General features: G+C 38.5%; 1 protein-coding gene across 11 annotated transcripts in view; it reads right to left on the bottom strand.

The window, feature by feature from the left end:
- MAK (male germ cell associated kinase) overlaps positions 1 to 21,546 on the bottom strand; it is a 72,008-nt gene continuing 50,462 nt past the window's right edge. For 6 of the 11 annotated variants that reach the window (XM_045497408.1, XM_045497410.1, XM_045497409.1 and 3 more), the window contains 3 exons: positions 19,411 to 19,530; positions 18,061 to 18,090; positions 14,097 to 15,659 (listed from right to left, as the gene is read on the bottom strand). In XM_045497408.1, coding sequence (XP_045353364.1) covers positions 15,505 to 15,659; positions 18,061 to 18,090; positions 19,411 to 19,530 — 305 coding nt within the window. In that variant the 3' untranslated portion in view covers positions 14,097 to 15,504. Of the gene's footprint in view, positions 177 to 14,096; positions 15,660 to 18,060; positions 18,091 to 19,410; positions 19,531 to 21,546 lie in introns of those variants that run through there. The other 5 variants (XM_045497412.1, XM_045497414.1, XM_045497416.1 and 2 more) reach the window with 3 other exon arrangements.

The following is a 21,546-nucleotide window of genomic DNA, read 5'->3' as shown; positions in this document are numbered from 1 at the left end:
TGTTTGATCCCAGTGGTCAGCTCCGAAAGGTTTAAGGCTGTCCACAGACTGGGGTTAGAGGGTGGGTGGGATGGTCTTCAATGCCTAGCCGCCCAGGTGGTGCCCTTGCCAAGTTTCTGTTGCCCCTTCCTTGCAGAGTTTCCCCAGTACTTCCTGTCCTAAGATTGTGCTGGGTCCTAGAAGGAAAAGAACAAGTGATGACTTGCCTTCTTGGAATCTAGTGGAGAAGACTGAAATCTAAACCACCAGAGGCAGTAATAGGAATAAATGCTTAATAGAGGTAGATGGATACTGCAGCCAGAGCACAAAAAAAGGGAATGGTCAGTTCTGTCGAAGGACTCTAGAAGAGATGATGGTTGAGCCATGCCTTGAAAAATGAGGAATTCATAAACAAGGACTGACAAATGTTGCAGGAAGGGAAAATATGCACAGTGCCTCAGAGGCATGACGCTATCTGGCACAGTTGGGCAACAAGTCGTGTGGTTATGACCAGGACAGCAAGACATGAGACTGAAAGGCAGAGGTCATATCTAGATGACCTTGGTATCCTAGACCAGATAGTTTGGACGGAAACCATTTTTGTCTTAATTTTTTTTTTTTTTTTTTTTAGTTTTGCTTCTTATTTGTGGAAGCTCTCTATTTTTGATGGGTACTAATCCTTTGTTGTGTATTGTGTTTTCCCCCCAGGCTATTACTTATTGTTTAGCTTTGTTTATAGTGTCTGTACATTTTTGCATATTCAGATCTGTTACTTTGCTTTATAAAGCCCTTTCTCCAAAATTATATAAATTAGGTATTAGGTAGTTAACAAAGTTGTTTAAAATTGAAGCAAAATATGCTTATGATAAAAAATGCATGTAGGGCACCTGGGTGGCTCAGTCGGTTAAGTGGCTGACTTCGGCTCAGGTCAAGATCTTGCAGTTCGGGAGTTCGAGCCCAGCTCAGAGCCTGGAGCCTGCTTTGGATTCTGTGTGTGCCTCTCTCTCTGCCCCTCCCCAGCTCGCACTCTGTCTCTGTCTCAAAAATAAATAAACATTGAAAAAAATGCATTCAACACAGAAAGGTAAACTGTAAAATTGTCTTTTTCTCATCTCAGACCCTTAATCTCTCAGTGTAAGGGGTAACCATTGTTATGCCTTATTTATTGGCCCAGGAATTCCCTGGATAGATTATTATTTCCTGTGTTATATTATCATATAAATGTATCCTTTTTTGCCTATGGTTGACTTAAATCAGCGCACAGCAGAAATACTACACTCTTTGCTGCACTGGACTATGTTTAACAAAGCTTTTCTTATCTGGACATAGAGACCTACCTAGTTCACCTTTCCCCTACTGATAGAAAAGTACTTTGTTTAAAAAAGTCTTTTGCTGTTCATGCTGAGCCAAGGTACATTACCATCTAAATCACCGTGCACCGTGCAAATGAATGTATATAGGTGACATCTCTAAAAGCTGAGTCCAAGCAGATGAGCATTTAAAATTTTAATTGTCCTCAGAAGAGTTGGAACAACAATGGTTGTAAGATTTTGTTTCCCCATATTTGCTAATGTCATGTCTTGTGAGAATTTTAAGCTTTGGCAGGTTAAATTAGGAATCTGCAAATGGCCAGATAGTAAATATTTTAGGCTTTGTGGGCCATACTGTCTCTGCCCTAGCTACCCAGTTCTGCCATTGTAGAGTAAGACCCGCCAGAAACCGTATGTAAACGAACATGGCTGTTTACTCTATAGACCCTGAAATTTGGATTTCATATGATTTTCATATATCATGAAATGGTAATCTTATTTTTTTCAGCCATGCTATTTTGATTGAAAACAAAAAATATTGTTAGCATGCTGGCTGCATAAAAACGGGCACAATGGACCAAATTTGACTCACTAGCCATAGTTTGCCAACCCCTTGATCCAAGCCAAAAATATCTAATTGTTTAAATTAGTAATAAGTTATTAAACATTTTTTCATGTTTATTGACCAGTGATAATGTATTTTTTCTGTGAGCTGCTCTTTCTGTTTTTTGTTCCTGTTTTTGTTTCTTTTTCTCTTGGCGTGTGACTCTATATAGTAAAAAAGCTTGTTCTTGTTTTCAGAGCACCCGGGTGGCTCAGTCGGTTAAGCGTCCGACTTTGGCTCAGGTCATGATCTCGTGGTTCGTTGATTCAAGCCCCGCATCAGGCTCTGTGTTGACAGCTTAGAGCCAGGAGTCTGCTTCAGGTTCTGTCTCTCTCTCTCTCTCTCTCTCTCTCTCTCTCTGCCCCTCCCCTGCTGAAGCTCTCTTTCTCTCAAAAATGAATAAATGTTTAAAAATTTTTGAAAAAAAAGCTTGTTCTTACTTTCATTTGTTACTTCCATAGTTTTATTTCTTAGGTTTCTATTTTTGTTGCCCTTAGAATTTACTTTTGTGTGAGGTTTCAAGTTAGGGATCTTTCTGAATTCTGTTCTCCAAAAAAACACATTGCCCTCAATATTGTTTATTCAGGTGATATATCCTTCTCTCGTTGCTTTGAAATGCCACCTTTACCTTGTACTGAATTTCCATATTTGAGACTGATTCTGTTTCTAGTATCTTTCATAGATTTACTTATCTCTGTCTCAGTGCCAAATTATATTCATCACTATAGATTTATATATATTTTGATACTTGGTAGTGCATGTCTGTCTTTGTTCCTCTTCAGATTTTCTTTGACATATTAATATATAATTTTTCCAGATAAATCTGGAATTAGCTTTTTTTAAAAAAGATTTTAGTTTTGAGTAATCTCTACACCCAACATGGGGTTCGAACTCACGACCTCATAATTAAGAGTCGCATGCTCTTCTGACTGAGCCAGCCAGGTGCCCCTACAATTACCTCTTTATTTTTAAAATAAATACTTGGGATTTTTAAATTTTTAAAATAAAAATACTTGGGATTTTTGGTATGATTGCACTAAATTATTGGTAAATTTTGGAGGAATTGGAAGCTTTAAAATATTTATTCTTCAACCCAAGAACATTGTTTGTCCCTTCGTTTAATTTTTTTCCTTGAAGTTTAATTAGTATATAATATTCTATTAATTTCAGGTGTATATCATAGTGATGTGATATTTTTATACATTATGAAATGATCCCTGTAAGTAGTTATCATCTATCACCATACAAAGTTATTACAGTATTATTGACTATATTCCCTAGCTGTACATTACATCCCATGGCTTATTTTATAATTGGAAGTTTGTACCACTGAATCTCCTAAACTTATTTCACCTGCCCCCCCCACCAGGACCCCACCCCTTCAGTAACTTCCAGTTTGTTTCCTGTATCTCAGTCTGTTTTTATTTTTAAGATTTTTTTTTTAAGTTTTTTATTTTGAGAAAGAATGAGTGGGAAGAGGGGCAGAGAGAGAGAGCAGGAGAGAGGATTTGAAGTGGGCTCTGTACTGACAGCAAAGAGCCTGTTGGGAGGCTCAAACTCATGAACCATGAGATCATGACCTGAACTGAAGTTGGATGCTTAACCGACTGAGCCACTCAGGTGCCCCAGTCTGGTTTGTTTGTTTGTTTTCCAATTAATTAATATTTTTGAGAGAGAGTGCATGTGAGTGCGGAAGGGCAGAGGGAGAGTCAGAGAATCCCAAGCAGGCTACACACCCAGTGCAGAGCCCAAAGTGGGGCTCCATCTCACAAACTGTGAGATGATGACCTGGGCTGAAATCAAGAGTCGGGCGCTTAACCAGCTGAGCCACGCAGGTGTCCCTGGTCTGTCTGTGTTTTGTTCTTTGTGGTTTTTAGGTTTCGCATACAAGTGAAATAGTGGGGTATTTGTCTTTCTCTGACTTCCTTTACTTAGCATAATATTCTCGTGGTCCATCCATGTTGCCACAAATGTCAAGCATCTCATTGTTTTTTATGGCTTAGTAGTAGTCTATTGTGTATACACACATACACACACACACACACACATCCCACATCTTTATTAATTTCTCAATAGACACTTAAGTTGCTCCCATTAGCTATTGTAAATAATGCTGCCATGAAAATATGGGTGCATGTATCTCTTTAGATTGGTGTTTTTGTGTCAGTGCCCAGAAGTAGACTTGCAGGATCGTATTGTAGTTCTATTTTTAATGTTTTGAGGAACCTCCGTATTCTTTTTCACAGTGGCTGCAACCAATTTACATTCCCACCAGCAGTGCTCAAGAGTTTCCTTTTTCCCACGTCTTCGCCAACACTTGTTATTTTTTTGTTTTTGATACTAGCCATGTGTGTGTGAGATGGTGTGGGATATTTCATTGTGATTTTGATTTGCATTTCCTTGATGATTATTGACGTGGAGCATCTTTTCATGTGTCTGGCAGACATATATGTATAACTTTGGGAAAATGTCAATGCAAGTTGTGCTCTTTTTTAATCGGGTTATTTGTTGTTTTGATATTAAGCTATGTAAGTTTTTTAATATACTTTAGATATTAACACCTTAATCAGATACATGATTTGCAGATATCTTCCATCATTAGGTTGCCATTTCATTTTGTTGGTTTCCTTCGCTGTGCAAAAGCTTTTAAGTTTGATGTAATCCCATTTATTTGTTAGCTTTTGTTGCCCTTGCATAGGAAACTGGTCCAAAAAATATTGCTAACACTGATGTCAAAGAGCTTACTGCCTAGGTGTTCTTCTAGGAGTTTTGTGGTTTCAAGTATTATGTTTGTCTTTAATCTATCTTGAATTTATTTTTGTATATGGTACAAGATAGTAGTCTAGCTTTATCTTTTGCATGTGGCCGTCCAGTTTCCCCAGCACAATTTTTTGAAGAATATGTCCTTTACTCATTGCTTGTTCTTGCCTCCTTTGTCATAGATTGACCATATATGTGTGGGCTTATTTCTGGCTTTCTGTTCCGTTCCATTGATTTATGTGTTTGTTTTGTGCCAGTACCATACTGTTTAGGTTACTATAGCTTTGTAGAATAGTTTGAAATCAGGGAACATGATGCCTTCAGATTTGTTCTTCTCTCTCAAGATTGCTTTGGCTGTTGAGGGTCTTTTGCCGTTTCATATAAATATTAGGATTCTTTGTTCTAGTTCTGTGAAAATGCATTTAACATTTTGATGGGGATTGCACTGAATCTGTAAGATTGCTTTGGGTAGTAAGGACATTTTAACAATGTAATTCTTCCAACCCATGAGCCCAGTATATTTTTTCATTTACATGTGTCATTTTCAGTTTCTTTCATCAATATCATACAGTTTTCAGAGTACAGGTCTTTCATCTCTTGAGTTTTATTCCTAAGTGCTTTGTTCTTTTTGATGCAGTGGTAAAGAGGGTTGTGTTTTGTTGTTGTTTTTAAATTTTTTTTAACATTTATTTTGAGAGAGAGAGAGAGAGAAAGCACAAGTGGGGAAGGGCAGAGAGAGAGCGAGACACAGAATCTGAAGCAGGCTCCAGGCTCTGAGCTGTCAGCACAGACCCTGATGTGGGGCTCGAGCCCACGAACCATGAGAGCATGACCTGAGCCCAAGTTGGACACTTAACCACAGGTGCCCCAGGGGTGTTGTTTTTTAAAGCTTCTTTCTGATAACTCATTATTAGCATATAAAAGTACAGTTGATTTTTGTGTGTTAATTTTGGATTCTGCAACTTTACTGAATTCATTTATTTGATAGTTTTTTCGTGGAGTCTTTAGGGTTTTCTATATATGTTATCATGTCATCTGCAAATAGTGATAATTTTGCTTCTATTTTTCCAACTTGGATGCCTGTATTTCTTTTTCTTATCTAATGGCTGTGACTAGTACTTCAGTACTATGTTGAATAAAAGTGGCAAGAGTGGGCATTCTTGTCTTGTTCCTTATCTGAGAGGAAGCTTTCAGCTTTTTGCCATTGAACATGGTGTTAGCTGTGGGTTGTCATATATGGACCTTATATGTTGAGATCCATTCCTTTTGTACCCACTTTATTGAGAATTTTTATCATGAATGGATGTTGAATTTTGTCAGATGGTTTTTCTGATACCTATTGAGATGATCATATGATTTTTATCCTTTGTTTTATTAATGTGGTGTATCATGTTGATTGATTTGAAGATGTTGAACCATCCTTGCATTCCTGGCAAAACTCCCACTTGATCATGGTGTGTGATCCTTTGTATTACTGAATTTGGTTTGCTGATATTTTTTGAGGACTTATTTATCTTTGTTCATATGGGCTATTAGCCTACAAATTTCTTTTTTTGTAATGTTTTTGTCTCATTTAGGTAGTAAGTAATGCTAGCTTCATAAAATGAGTTTGGAAGTGTTGCTTCCTCTTTAGTGTTTTGGGATAATTTGATAAGGATAGTTACTAACTCCTCTTTAAATGTTTGGCAGGATTCATCTGTGAAGCTGTCTGGTCCTGGATTTTTGTTTTGGGTGGTTTTTTAAAATTGTTTTGATTTCATTATTTGTAATTGATCTATTCATATTTTCTCTTTTTTCATTATCAGTCTTGGAAGGTTATGTGTTTCTGGTAATTCATTTTTTTTCTAGGCTTTCCAGTGTGTTGGTGTATAATTGTAGCAGTCTCTTATCATCTTTTGTATTTCTTTAGTGTCAGTTGTAATTTCTCTTCCATTTCTGATTTTATTTAGTTGGTCCCTCTCTCATATTTTCTTGATAAATCTGGCTACAGGTTTATCGATTTTATCTTTTCAGAGAACCAGCTTTTGGTTTCATTGAGCCTTTCTTTTTTGTCTCTATTTCATTTATTTCCATTCTGATCTTTATCATTTCCCTCCTTTTACTAACTCTGGGCTTTATTATTGCTGATTTTGTTGTTCTTTCTCTAGTTTCTTTAGATGTAAAGTTAGTTATTTGAAATGTTTATTGCTCATTGCTATAAACTTTTCTTCTAGAACTGCTTTTACTGTGTCCCATAGATTTTGGAAAGTCTTGTTTCTATTTTCATTTGTCTCAAGATATTTTTTGATTTTCTCTTTGAGTTTTTTGTTGACCTATTGGTTGTTTAGTAGCATATTATTTAGTCTCCATGTGTTGTGTGGGGTTTTTTTTTTTCAGTTTTACTTTTGTAGTTGATTTCTAGTTTCATACTGTTGTACTTGGAAAAAATGCTTGATATGATTTCAGTCTTCTTAAATTTATTGAGACTTATTTTGTGGCCTAATGTGATCCTGGAGAATGTTCACTGGTGCACTTGAAAAGGTGTATTCTGCATTTGGGGGATGAAATGCTCTGTATGTATCTAACAAGTCTATCTGGTTTGCTGTGTTGTTTAAGGCCAGCGTTTCCTTACTGATATTTTTGTCTCAATAATTTGTCCATTAAGGTAAGTGGGGTATTAAAGTTTCCTGTTATTACTGTATTATTGTCAATTTTCCTCTTTATGTCTGTTAATATTTGTTTTATAAATTTAGGTACTCCTGTGTTGGGTATGCAAATATTTGCAAGTGTTTTATCTTCTTCTTGGGATTGACCCTTTTATCATTTTGTAATTTCTTTCTTTGTCTTTTGTTTCAGTATTTGTTTTAGAAGTCAGGGGTTTTTTTTGTTTGTTTTTTTTAATGCTTATTTATTTTGAGAGAGAGAGTGCACGTGCACACACAAGCAAGGAAGGGGCAGAGAGAGAGAGGGAGAGAGAGAATCCCAGTCAGGCTCCAAGCCATTAGTGCAGAGCCCGACACGGGGCTCAATCAATCTCACAGACCATGAGGTCATGACCTGAGGTGAAATCAAGAGTTGGACACTTAACTGACTGAGCCACCCAGGCACCCCTAGAAGTCAGTTTTGTCTGATGAGTATTGCTACTCTAGCTTTTTGTTTCCATTTGCGTGGAAAATGTTTTCCATCTCTCCACTTTCAGTCTGTGTGTGTCTTTAGATCTGAAATGAGTCTCTTGTAGGCAGCATATAGGTGGGTCTTGTTTTTTATCCATTCAGCCACCCTGTGTCTTTTGATTGCAGCATTTAGGCCATTTATATTTAAAGAAATTATTGATAGATGTGGACTTACTGCCATTTTGTTCATTGTTTTCTGGTTGTTAATTTAGTTTTTTTAATGTCTTCATATATTCCTTTAGTTCCTTGTATTTCTATTAAGATTATTGTTGGATACTGTAGAGTTTTGATGAATGGTAACTTTTTTAAATTAGGTAGCAATCTGAACAAAATGAATTGACACTACTATAAATGCCTCTGCTGATCCACTCAAGCATTACCTGCATTAGGTTTTATTAGCTACCATTTATCTAGTCCTATGGCTTTATGTTAAAGTTAGAAATACTATGGGATGCCTGGGTGGCTCAGTCGGTTAAGTGTCCCAACTTCGGCTCAGGTCATGATCTCACAGTTTGTGAGTTTGAGCCCCACATCGGGGTCTGTGCTGACAGCTCAGAGCCTGGAGCCTGCTTTGGATTCTGTGTCTCCCTCTGTCTCTCTGCCCCTCCGCTGCTTGTAGTCTCTCTCTCTCTCTCTCTCTCTCTCTCTCTCTCTTTCTCTCAGAAAAAATAAACATTAATTTTTTTTTTTTTTTTAAGTTAGAAATAACATACTTGGAGTTACTGACAAGATCAACATTGTTCTGGAGACATTAGATAAAGCAGTAAAACTATGAGAAATAAATGAGGTCTAAATTAATAGTGGAAAAAGAAATTAAACATTTTAAATGGTTAATATATGTCTATCTAGAAAATCCAAGAGAAACAATTCAAAACATAATTAATGAGAAAGTTCTATAAAGCAGCAAGAAGGAAGATAAACACTAAAATCCAGCAACTTTCTGTTAACAGTCATACTCTGCTCTCTCCCATACAATTGCTAATACTGAAGTCTAAGCCTCACCATCTTTTAATCTTCTAGTAGAACTCTTTGTTTTCATGATTTGGCCCAACAATTCTTTCTCTTCTGCTGGGAGGCAGAAGTATATTTCAAGTATATTTAGATTCCTAGACTTAAAACCATTCGGTTCTCTCTCAACATTTAGATTTCTTCTTTAGTCTCACGAACGTCCTTTTCTTTTTCTTAACACCCATAATAATTTGCCAATATACAGTTTTATGCATGCTTATTTAATGTGATCAGGACAAATGACCCTTTTGTCACCATCGTATATGCTACACTTTAGTACGTAATGGGCACTTAGTAAATATTTGCTGAAAATATAGACTGATCCAATCTTCTTTTTAAAAATGGACTTGATTTTTTAGGACCATTTTGAGAAGATAGTACAGAGTTCCCATATACCCCACCCCCCATCCAGTTTTCCTTGTTATGTTAGCATGATACATTTGTTACAACTAATGAGTCAATGTTGGTACATTAATTAAAGTCCATATTTTGTTCAGATTTTCTAAGTTTTTAAACTAATATTGCTTGTCTATTACAGAATCTCACCTCGGACCGCATGTTACATTTAGTTATGTCTTCTTATGCTCCTGTGGCCTATGATTGTTTCAGATTTGTCTTGTTTTTGGTGACTGTGATAGTTTTGATCAAGCGTTTTATAGAATGCTCTTTTGTTAGAATTTGTCTAGAGTTTTCCTTACGGTTAGATTGGAGTTCTAAAATTTTAGGAGGAAGGCCACAGAGGTCAAGTGCCATTTTCATCACATCCTATTAAGGTCACATATATGGATATAGTATTATTGTTGATTTTGACTTTGATCATCTGGCTTGAGGTAGTATTGTCAGGCTTCTCCACTGTGAAGTTACTCCTTTTTTCCCCCTTCCCCTACTGTACTCTTTGAAAGGAAGTCACTATACATACTCTGTACTTAAGGATTGGGAGTTGTACTCTACCTCCTTGAGGGCAGAGTATCTACATAAATGACTTTGAATTCTGCTGTTTGGGAGATTTGTCTCTTCTCCCCTACTTAATTATTCACTTATTTATATCAGTATGGACTCAAGGATATGTATTTCCCACTTTGGGTTATAATACAGTATTTCTTTATTAATTTTCTTTCTCAAATTGTTGCAGTTTTGGCCGTCGGGAGCTCTTTCATTTGGCTCCTGTGTCCCTTTGACATAGCCCGTCAACATAGGCTTCTTTTGCTTGCTTGCTTTTGCTTTTGTTTTTTTAGAACTTTGTTCCTTTCTAGCACTGTAAGATCCTCCAGTATCATCTTGTGTATTTCATGCTCAGCACTAGAATCAACCATTTCTCCAGACTGGACAATGGTATCAGAAATCAAGATCTGGAGCTAGATATGCTTGTTGCTACTGGGGTGAAATCTTTTATTTGATTATAATTATATCTTTAATCTTTTTAATTTTTCATTTGTTATTTTTTCTAATTTCTTAAGCTAAATGCTCAAATTCAGCATATTTTCAGTGTTCCTAGTTTTATTTTGTTTTTTGTTTTTTTTTCATAAATGGATCCATTGTATACTTTTTTTTCTCTGAGATCTGTTTTGGCTGAATTTTGCAAGTTTTAGAGGCATGTTGTCCATTTCTAAAGAGTGTTTTTTACTTTTCCTTTTTGAATCATTGTTTAGAACGATATTTTTAATATATTTTTAAGTGGATAAAATTTGGAGACATATACCCTTTTATTATTATAGTCTAGTTTTATTAAAATGTGGGAAAATGTGGCTTATGTATTTCTTTATTTGGGAGATTGTAATTTTCTTTGTGACCTAATATAAGGTCAACTTTTTGTGAATGCTATATATATTCGAGAAGTGCATGAATTTTTTCCTTATTGGTTGAAGTATCTCTATATGGTATGTATATCAGATAAATTTTGTTTACTCTATTATCCAAATACTTATTTACTTATTTTAGGCTTCTAGATCTGTTGAGAAATAAGCCTCTTACTCTGATTCGGTTGTTTTTGTTTTTGTTTTTGTTTTTGTTTTGAGAGTGCACACATGCATGTGTCAGTGGGGGAGGGGCAGAGGGAGAGTGAGAGCTAGAAGTTTAAGCAGGCTCCATGCCCAGCACAAGCCCAATGCAGGACTGATCTCACAATCGTGAGATCATGACCTGAGCTCCAGAGTCAGATGCTAGACTGACTGAGCCACCCAGGCGTGCTACTCTGATTGTTTTTATATCCGTTTCTTCTTGTACTTATGATAAATCTTGCTTCGTATATTTATCTTGTTTTAAGTTTTATTTGGAAAAATTTCAAATCTACAGAAAAGTTTCATTAATATTCATAATTACTCATATAACCTCTACCTAATTTTAATTCACTTGTTAACATTAGGTACATTCTCTCTCACTCTATCTGTATCTATACATGTGCCTATATTTTATATATATAAACCATTCAGTTGTCTCAGCATTGAGTTTCTTTCTTTAGTCTCTATAGTGTCCTTTTATATATGTAATATAAAACATAAGCATAGATACAGTAATCCTCAACCAGATATTAGCAAATTGAATCCAACCGTGTATAAAAGGAATTACATATTATGACCAAGTGGAATTTATTCCAGATATACAGAGCTGATTCAGCATTCGAAAAGCAATTAACGTAATCCATCACATCAACAAGCTACAGAGCAGAAATCATATATATAACCAATGATGATAGCAATAGATGCAGGAAAAGCATTTGACAAAGTTTAAAACTCATTCCTGGTAAAACTCAGCAAACTAGGAGTAGAAAACTTCCTCAGTTTGATAAACAACATCTGCTAACATCGTACTTAATGGGAAGAAACTAGATGTTTTCCCACTAAGATCAGGAACAAGACAGGGATGTTCACTCTTGCCTCACCTATTCAACATTTTACTGGAAGTCCTTATAGTACAATAAGACAAGAAAAGAAAATAAAAGATAAACTGGGAAGAAAAGAAAACTTTGTTTGCAGATCACATGATTGTCTATGTAGAAAATCTCAAAGAATTAACAAAGAAACTCTTGGACTTAATAAATGGTAATAAAAGGTATTAGGTACAAAGTTAATACACAGAGTCATTTGCCTTCTTATATATGAGCAATGAACAATTGAAATTTGAAATTAAAATACAATGCCATTTATATTAACGCTAAAGAAGAAATGCTTAGGAATAATCTAACAAATATTTATAAGATCTATATTAGGAAAACTACAAAACACTGATGAAAGATGTCAAGATGACAATAAATAGAGCTGGTCCATGCACTACAAGAAGAGAATATTGTCAAGGTGTCAGTTCTTTCCAACTTGGTCTAGATCCAGTCCAATACAACCAAAATCCCAGTAAATTATTCCATGGGATGTTGGCACCTGACTCTGGTTTATATGGAGAGGTAAGAGACCCAAAGTAGCCAACATAAAATTGAAGGAGAAGAACAAAGTTGGAGGACTGATGTTAACCTGACTTAAAACTTCTGTAAAGCTATAGTAATCAAGACACTGTGGTATAGGTGGAAGAATAGATACCGATCAATCGGACAGAATAGAAAGCCCAGAAATAAAGTCAACTAATCTTTGATGAACTAGCAAAGGCAATTCAGTGGCGAAAGGATAGTTTCTTCCAAGAAATGGTGCTGGAACAACTGGAGATAAACATGCAAAAAATGGAAAGAAAATTTAGACATAGACCTAACAAACGTGAAATGGGTCATAGATATAAATGTAAAATATAAAACTATAAAACTCCCAAAGCTGACAAGAGAAAATCATAGGTGACCTAGGGTTTGGTGATTTATTACATACAACACCAGAATTATAATCCATGAAAGAAAAAAATGACAAGTTGCATTTCATTAAAATTAAAAATTTCTGCAGTACACACGACACTGTTAAGAGAATGAAAAGATAAGCCAATGACTGGGAGGAAATATTTGCAAAAGACATAATCTGATAAAAGTCTGTTATCCAGAATATACAAAGAACTCTTAAAACTCAACAGTAAGAAGGGGCACCTGCGTGGCTCAGTTGGTTAGGCACCCAGCTCTTGGTTTCAGCTCAGGTCATGATCTCGTGGTTTCATGAGTTCTAGCCCCACATCAGGCTCTGTGCTGGCAGTGATGAGCCTGCTTGGGATTCTCTCTCTCCATCTCTCTCTGCCCCTCCCCCACTCACGCTCGCTCGCTCTCTCTCTCTCTCTCTCAATAACAAAACAAAGAAAATAAATAATCCAGTGTTTAAATGTGTAGAAGATCTGAATAATACTTCATAAAAGGAGACACACAGCTGGAAAATAAGCATATGAAAAGATAGCCCACATCCTATGTTGTCAGGGAACTGCAAATTAAAATGACATACTGCTGCACACTTATAAGAATGGCCAAAATCTAGAACAGACAACCTGCCAACACCAAGTGGTGGTGAGTATGTGGAGCAGTAGGAACTCTCATTCACTGCTGCTGGGAATGCAAAATGGTGCAGCCACCTCGGAAGGAGCCTGCTGCTTTTTTACAAAACTAAATATATTCCTACCAGATAATCCAGTAATAATGCCTCTTGAATTTATGCAGATGAGGTGGGAACTGATGCCCACACAAAAGTATGCAATGAATGTTTCTGGCAGCTTTATTTATAATTGCTCATCCTTGAAAACAAGATGATCTTCAGTGGGTGAATGGATAAACTGTGATGCATATATACAATGAAATACTAGCTAGCAGTAAACAGACATGAGATAAGCTAAGAATAGACATGGAGGAAACTTAAATTTTGAAAGAAGGCAGTCTGAAAAGGCCACATACTGTATGATCCCAACTCCATGACAATTCTGGAAAAGGAGCACAGTGGAGACCATAAAAAGATTTGTGTTTGCCACAGGTTTGGCGGGGCGAAGAGGCAGTGGAGAAGGATGACTAGGTGGAACATGGGATTTTTTATGGCAGTGAAACTAATCTCTATGATACTGTCACGGTCGATATATGCCATTATGTATTTTGTCAAAACCCAGAGAATAGACAACACAAAGTGTGAAACCCTAGTATAAACGAAGGACTTCATGTACTCATACTGGCTCATCAGTTACAGCAAATGTCCCCCGCTAATGCAAAGTGTTAATAGGGAAAATTGGGGAGGGGCCCTTCAGGAGGGGTATATGGAAACTCTGTACTTCCCAATGAATTTTTCCATAAACCTAAAACTGCTAGAAAAACAAAAGTCTATAATTAAAAGAACAAATAGGCCTCAGAGTAGAAGTATAAAGTTTAAAAGTGTAAAGAAAACACACCAGTTAACTATATTAATTTTAATATCTATCAAGAAGTGTAAAATCTTCCAGCAACACAAAATAATTTTTTAGCTTTGAGATGCTAATTAAAACTGTACAAATAGATATAGCCATTACCATCATCATAAATTACTCTTCAGATTTTAACAGTTTTCAACAAGATGAGCTGAATCTTCTATAGAAAAATACCGTATTACGATTATTTTATGATGTCTTTGGATAATGTCCACAAGATGATGCCAATTACATTAGCATTTGTTACAAAGTCAAAAAACACATAAAAATTACAGTTGATAACAGCATTATTCTTTAAAAAGAATATACAGTATTAATGTTCAGTCCATAAAATGGCAAATTTAAATATAGTCCCAAGTTCAAGATGTCTCTTTTAAGTACCAGTTTAGAAACAGAACTAAGAAAAAAAAATTGTACTAAGTGAATCACTGCTATAGCAACTGAATTGCATTTGCTCTTGAGAGTAAATATCAAGGTCGGAGCCAGGTCAGCGATCTGCAGCGCAGCAAGAGTTTGCTTTGGGCGAAAGCTGGCGCACCTCATCTTTGTGTCTGGTAGGAACATGGAAACAAGGTATTTTGAAAGTGTGATGAGCAAACATCACAGTTTCAAGAACTCTCTTAATGATGTAAAGATGAGAACCTTGGTTGATCTGGGTTGATCTAAGCCATTGAGGGTGATAGTCACCACGAATTCACAGGAGTTGTGTTGGTCAAAGTCAAACAATAGACTTTCTCCACTAACATCGGGTGTCATAATTTTGAAATCTTTATGTTAAAGATAAATTTATTCCGAAGAAAGATGCCCTGCTCAAGAATTACCACTGCTTCCATAATTTCAGAGTAGAAAACCAGATGATAAATCAGCATTCCCTGCCATTGCCAAACTGGTAAGATAGAGCCTTAGCCAAATACGAGCTCTGATTGACAGACCACCGAGGTTGCCATTAAAAAAAACAAAAACAAAACCCAAAACCAAGCAAAACAAAAACACCTCTGAGGCCAATCAAAATATTAGTTAATTTAGGCAAATAACAGATGAAAACGAAAACATTCTAAACACTTACTTTCTGGAGGCTTTTTTAAAAAAGTGTCTTATACTTAGTAACTATTAATTGGTAGATCAAACACTTGATACTTTGGCAAATAGTTTATTCAATACTTTGTAAAGTCCTACCCGTACGTGTGTCAGCGCTGCGGGCAAATGATGCTAAGAAATTGGATTTCATTTCTAGGAAAGAAAGAAAATAGTAGGAGATGATTTGTGCTCTGCAGAGTACCCACTACTTCATATTGCTTCCAGAACTCAGTAGAAATAGACATCTGTACACATTTCCCAGGGTCTGGGGACTTGCATGGACTCTATGGAGAATGCTGTGGGGCTTTGCACCAGACTCCTACCGGTGGCCGCCATATTTGGCCACCCAGTCTGTCCTTCCATGCACTGAGGGAACCGGCTGCACACGGTTCACAATGTTAAGATTCTTGGCCGTAGGATTGTAAGTGGGTCCTGAAAACTGCCCCCGACCGGGTTTTGTGTTCCAGGTGTATTCTGGAAGAAATCAGAATTGGAAGTTAGAACTTTATTCGTTGGATTGTCAAATTGAAAATAAGGCAGTTTAAATCTTTTCATTTCATGGGGGAGTTTTGAATTTATCTTTAAAAGATTAGTTCTGTGGTCTCTAAGGGTTTTTTTTTTTTTTAATAGTAAAATGAAAAATTCTAGTGTGGTGTGATGTTGATAGAGAATTCTCAGTAGCTCAAGAGCCAGTATTTCTGGTTTACAGTTCTGACTACTGCTGCTGCTTTTGTGGGTTCACTCAAATGCCTATCACACTTAGGTTGGCAACATGAATTAGGATGACCAAGAAAATTCTTGGTTCAGGTTGAACAGGCAATAACCCACAGTGTTATTAGTGACTTTGTAAAATCCCACAGTGGTTACATCTGAACAATACTCGAGCGTAATACCCACTACGGAAACTTTATTTGTAATTTTGAATCCTATAAAGCTCGGGCTGCATGGAGCTCCACAGATGGGATCCCATAGTAGATTTCTTTTAACCATGAAAATGTGGTTTTTGGAAGCAAGAAACTTCCTTTTTTTAATTGGGAAAATGAAGGGCGATAACAGAATTCCTTTAAAAGGTGAGCCGGTCCTAAGATCCCAAACCGTTCATCGTAGGGTCTGCTTTATTCATAAATTTGGCTGATTAAATATTTGTGAAATTTTGATTTGTTAAATATTTGTTATCTGAACAGCTTACAAGCTAAAATTGCGTAAACATCTCAAATGACAGAGCAGTAAATCATTTTGCAGAGAACTTTAATGACTGGACTCTTCTCCAGTCCTTCCTTCGCCTGCCCTCACTTCATATTTACGGCTGAGCATCATAGATGTTCTATCTGAAGAGGGATGTTTGATCCTTCAATTTGGGATTTAAGTATCGTTTCACACTGTATGGTGGCTGACACTCTTGGATTAAACTAAGTGTCAGTTTTGAGACGAGTCTGACCATTTTGCACACTGAACACTACCCATACTGTATTCACTTGCATGGTTTCCCTGTTTTTTTTTTGTTTGTTTTTTTTTTCTTAAACTTTCTCTGTAAAACTGGGAGTGGAGGGGAAATTATGGGAGCACCTCAGCTTAATGGGAATAAAGCATTAAGTGAGGAACTGCCCTGGGGATAGTCACCTGGTCCTATCATCCTGCCCTTACCAGGTTTAAAATTCTCCAGGTTCAAGCCGATAGAAAGCGACCTGATATGGTGGGTTAATAGCCAGTTAACCCTGAACTGTGAAGGAAGAACCGGTTAAACAGTTAACCAGGTTTTCCAGGAACAGCCCTTTTGTTCTATCCCACGGGAGTGTGGACACACACCAGTCTGTTAAATTTGTGAAGGCTGCAGACCTAATGGGCCTGTGGGTGGAGGAGAGAGCAGGTGAGAGGGACGGAGTGGAGCGAGGAGGAGAGAGAGGCAGAGAGTCCCCTGGTGAGTGATTTCAGAGACGGGAGAGGGGACGAAGTCTTCAGCTAACAGTTGGGCGAGCCTCTGGTGTTGCAACATGAGGGATTTGGGGAGTAACAGAACTTTTTTCCCAGCTCATGACCTAGCTCCGTCAGGTCCTGAATGCATTTGAGGGAAACCATGTCCAGGAAAACATTTTTAAAACTGCTGAAGAGGGAATCATTTTGCCAAGATTTCCTTTCTGAGAAATAATAATTTCAGTACTCAAGCACCCTTGGTGAAGAACTCAGCAGCTGCCAGAGGAGCTGAGATCTGGGGGCAGGGCAAGAAACACTTCTGTGTCAGCCGGACCTTGCCCCGCACCTCCTTAGTGGGGCAGGCAGCCCTCTCACGCTCGCTGTGCCCTCTTTTTAAAAACAGCACGTGTCCTATCAAGGGCATTTAACTTCCTGCAGAAAATATTTGCCAAAGGAAAGATGTTTGCCTGTGATCCGTGCCCTGATTATGTAACCTTTAGCAAGAAATAAAACCCGTGTAAAATGAAGACCATAATAATAGTACCTTCTGGAGTAGAGTTAATGAACATAGCTCACTTAGAACAGGGCCCCCCCCTGCCCTGGCAAAGGGCGGCCGGCCGTGTAGGGAAGAAGTCACTCCTCATAGTCCTTGTTACCACAAGGCAGGGATTCGGGGAGGAGGTGTTGGGAAGTTTGGGGTGAGAGATTACAAGGGGAAGCTGGAAGAAATTAATTCGATTTTTCTTCTCTAATCCTGGGGGCGAGGCTGGGGAAGAGCAGAGAGGAAGGCTATGAGAGAAGGGGAAATAGTCGAGGAAATACGGTAATGACCTGGTTTTATTCTTTTGTGGGAAACTCTCACACCAGTGGGAGTACTGAACGACACATCTCTTACAGAACAGTGTTTTCCTAAGGATTGGCATTGACCACTTGAGGATGATTAATATTTACTTCTTTTTTTTACCTTTCCTCCTATCACCATCTGTAGGAACATCTGATGAGCAGAGGAAATGAAGAGATGAAAAGTTATGAGAAAGCATTTACTTAAAAAAAAAGAAAACAGGAACATGCATGCTAATCTGACAGAATGCTTAATATACAAAGGCCTTCAATATCTTACAAAAATCGTTTTCTAAAATGCCCACTTTCACTTTCTAAGAGCAGACACTTAGATAACAAACCAGTTTGAGACATTCTGATTTTCTCCTCTTCTTCTAAAAATTGCTACTAAGCCATGGCTGCTGACTCACTGTCAGGCTGGCTTGAAATACCTGAGGCTTCAAAAAAAAAAAAAAAAAAATCACTTGCTGTGTGTAATGTGTTTACTTACATATTTTGTTTCAGCAGAGAGATAATGAAGCCATGCTTTTCACAGATAAGGTAACTAAGTGCTGTTTGAGCAGTGCTACTGTGGTACGAAATCATAAATTACAGAAGTCCCGTGTTTCTCGCAGTTTTAGCTCCAACAGTGTGAACTTTAGAGGTCGGACTTCAGAGAACTTTAGAGTGTGAACTCTAACCAGGAGTTTGAAGTTCGGAGGGAATTTATACAACTCCCTATCTTCCCAAACTTCTGACGTCTGCCTTAATGTTTATTTTAAGTGCCTTCCTGAGGACTTCTATTTTAGAGTTGTTTTGAGAGCCTTCATAGTCAGACCTGGTCAAGCTCAAGTACAGAATCACCACCACGCCACCGCAGGGCACACAGCCTACTTGGTCATAACCGGAGGGCGGGGGAATAAGCCAAGCCTCCACCATCTACTACCGGTGCAAAGCCAGAGCCAGGGTGGGAAAGTTCTGCCACGGCTCCCTTCACTCTGCACAGGAACTGCCTGTGGAGTGATACACGAACAGCATCTCCGTGTTTATGAACCGCCCACCCTGTGCCAGGTACCGACCGGGTGGGCAGCTCTGAAAAATGCACCTTCTTTACATCCCGTTGGGTCACACAGCATGTTCTGGAATTTCACAAACCGGCTCCTCTCCCAGCTCCACCACTTAGGAGCTGGGTGACCCTCGGTCAATTACTTGATGTCACTCTCCTCCTCTGTAAAAGGTCTACCTCATCCAGTCTTGTGCAGGTTCAATAGCATAATCCGTATGCCTTGCCAGTCACCACTTTGTTAAAGGCAGCTCTTACAAGAGACTCGCAGACCGCACCTTCAGAAGAAGGGGCATTTTGCCAAAAATCATTAGAACTGCGTTAACAAGGTGAGTGAGACTAATTTAAAAGTCTCCGCTTGGGCAAAGTGTATAAACTTAGAAAAAGCTCCTTTCTGGTCAGAAATCTTAGAAACTCTAAAGTTGTTCTTACCTGTAGTTGTTGCACCAAGAGGTGCTAAGTGTATCCTCTGGCCAGCTGACCCCACTTCTTTTTTGAGAAAGGAAGGAATGTATCCTGACTGATTGTAAGTAGCATAACTTCCAAGACTTCCTAGTGATGTATCATAAAGTTTCATAGTCAGAAGGTGAAAATTTTAAAGCACCCGAGAGTAACTTGAATACTACATGCCTACTAATTCTAGATTCTATTTTTTGAGGACTGACTCTATTTTAAGCACTGAACTATGGCTTTAGAGACCATCCTATTCAGTCCGTATAACAACCCTTTGGGAGGTATATTTTACCCACACCTTGTGGCTCTCAGAACTTGCTTAAATTATCACGGTAAGTGACCAGGTGAGAACGTGAACCCAAGGCTGTTTGCCCTGAACACACCAGGTTTTTTTTTATGACTCCACTCTCACCCTGAGAGTATGTCTCCTGCCAGGAAGCCCCCATCCCTGCACTGCTCTCTGTGCTTTGTCTTCGTTCTGTAAAATCACTATCATGACCGCACCTACTCTCATAGGGTTGTTGCAGGGATTGAATGAGATGTAGGCAAAGCACTTAGCATAGAATCCGGTGTTCAATAAACGTCAGCTGTCATCATCGTCATCCTCATCGCTATTAGGGAATGATCAACCTGGGGGCAGTAGAGTGAGGGGCTGAAGGAGGGAAATGTAGAGGCAGAAGACAGGAGGTCATTGCTATAGCTGAAATGAGTAAGGATGAGGATCTGAATTCAGGGAGTCACAGAGGCAATGGAGAAGAGAACGGAGTGGGTATACGGGGTAGGAGGGGGAGGGAAAGAGGAATATAAACCCCTAAGTTTGTATCTTAGGTGACTAAGAACAGCAGTACAGGAGAATCAGGTTTGTTGGAAAGACATGATGGCCATGGGATACTTGAGTTGTAGTGCTGAGCAGGCCTGGAGATTTGGAATTATCAAGGTATGGCAATTATGGGCTATGGGCTTGGAGGAGCCAGCTCAGAGGGACTGTGGATGTGCAAAGATCCAGAATGGAACCCCAGGGAGCTCCAGCATTGAGGGAAAGGACAGAAAAGGACCCCGTGGAGAAGAGGGAGTAGGGAGGGTAGGTGATGGGAGGAGCAGGGTCTGAATAGCCAAGAGGATACAGTGTGCAGAGAGAGGAGGGGGGCCAGAGAGGCAGAGGTCTGATGGGATTTGCACCACCCTTGGGATCTGGCCACTAGGATAATGTCAGGACCTGGCAGGAGCTGTTTCAGTGGCCTGAAGCCATCTGAGGACAAAGGACAGTGAGCTGAAGAGCAAACTGGAAATAAGGGAAGAAATGGATGTAATTTCTCCTTCGAGAGCCTAGCCGTGCAGGAGAAGAGACAAGTGTGTCAGCAAGGAGGTGAAACGGGGCTGAGATCATGGTGGTGGTTTCAAGAACTGCTTGCTTGGCAGCTATGACTGAAGCATTTTTCACAGTGTTACTTGTTCGCAAGTCTGGACTCTGAACTTCTCGTCCCTGAGTCTGTCACAGCGCTGTGCATAGTAGGCTCCCAGTAAGTGTCTGCTCTTGAACCAACAAACGTCAAACAGCAGCGTTGTCGCAGAAATAGGATTTTACACAGTGAGCACGTTACCAGCTTATACAGTTTTAACACTACTGAATATAAGCATGATCGCCTCCCTCGAGTGCCCATTCAGAATCAGCAGTCAGCGCTCTACTTTGAAAGATTTTTGAAAGAAAGTTCAAGGCAGTGATCACGTTCAGCAGTAGCTTCAGAACATTGCTCTTGGTCTCATCCTTCTCACCAGAGCAGACACTTACTAAATGCTTACTGTGACAAAAATCCTAGGTATGGTTATATAATAATACATTGGTAAATATTATTTCCTCCATTTTGTAGGTGGGGAAACCGACGTAAGGAGCCTAAGGAACTTGTCCACAGTCATAAGGCCTACTGAGTGATAGTATGGGGATATGTCAGATTCTAAAAGTCGTGTGCCGAATAGTTAATAGGCTGCATCTTACTATTACAAGAAGAAGTTGCTACAGAAAAATGCACAGAAAAGGAAATTTTCTTAAATTACTTTGGCTACGTAGTTTTGAAGTGCCTTGTGAGCTGCATATTTTTAGGCTGGAGTCAGTAGCAC

This window comes from Leopardus geoffroyi, chromosome B2 (assembly GCF_018350155.1).
Source record: "Leopardus geoffroyi isolate Oge1 chromosome B2, O.geoffroyi_Oge1_pat1.0, whole genome shotgun sequence".
Classification (NCBI taxonomy): Eukaryota; Metazoa; Chordata; class Mammalia; order Carnivora; family Felidae; genus Leopardus; species Leopardus geoffroyi.
This window is presented reverse-complemented; position numbering and strand designations above follow the sequence as displayed.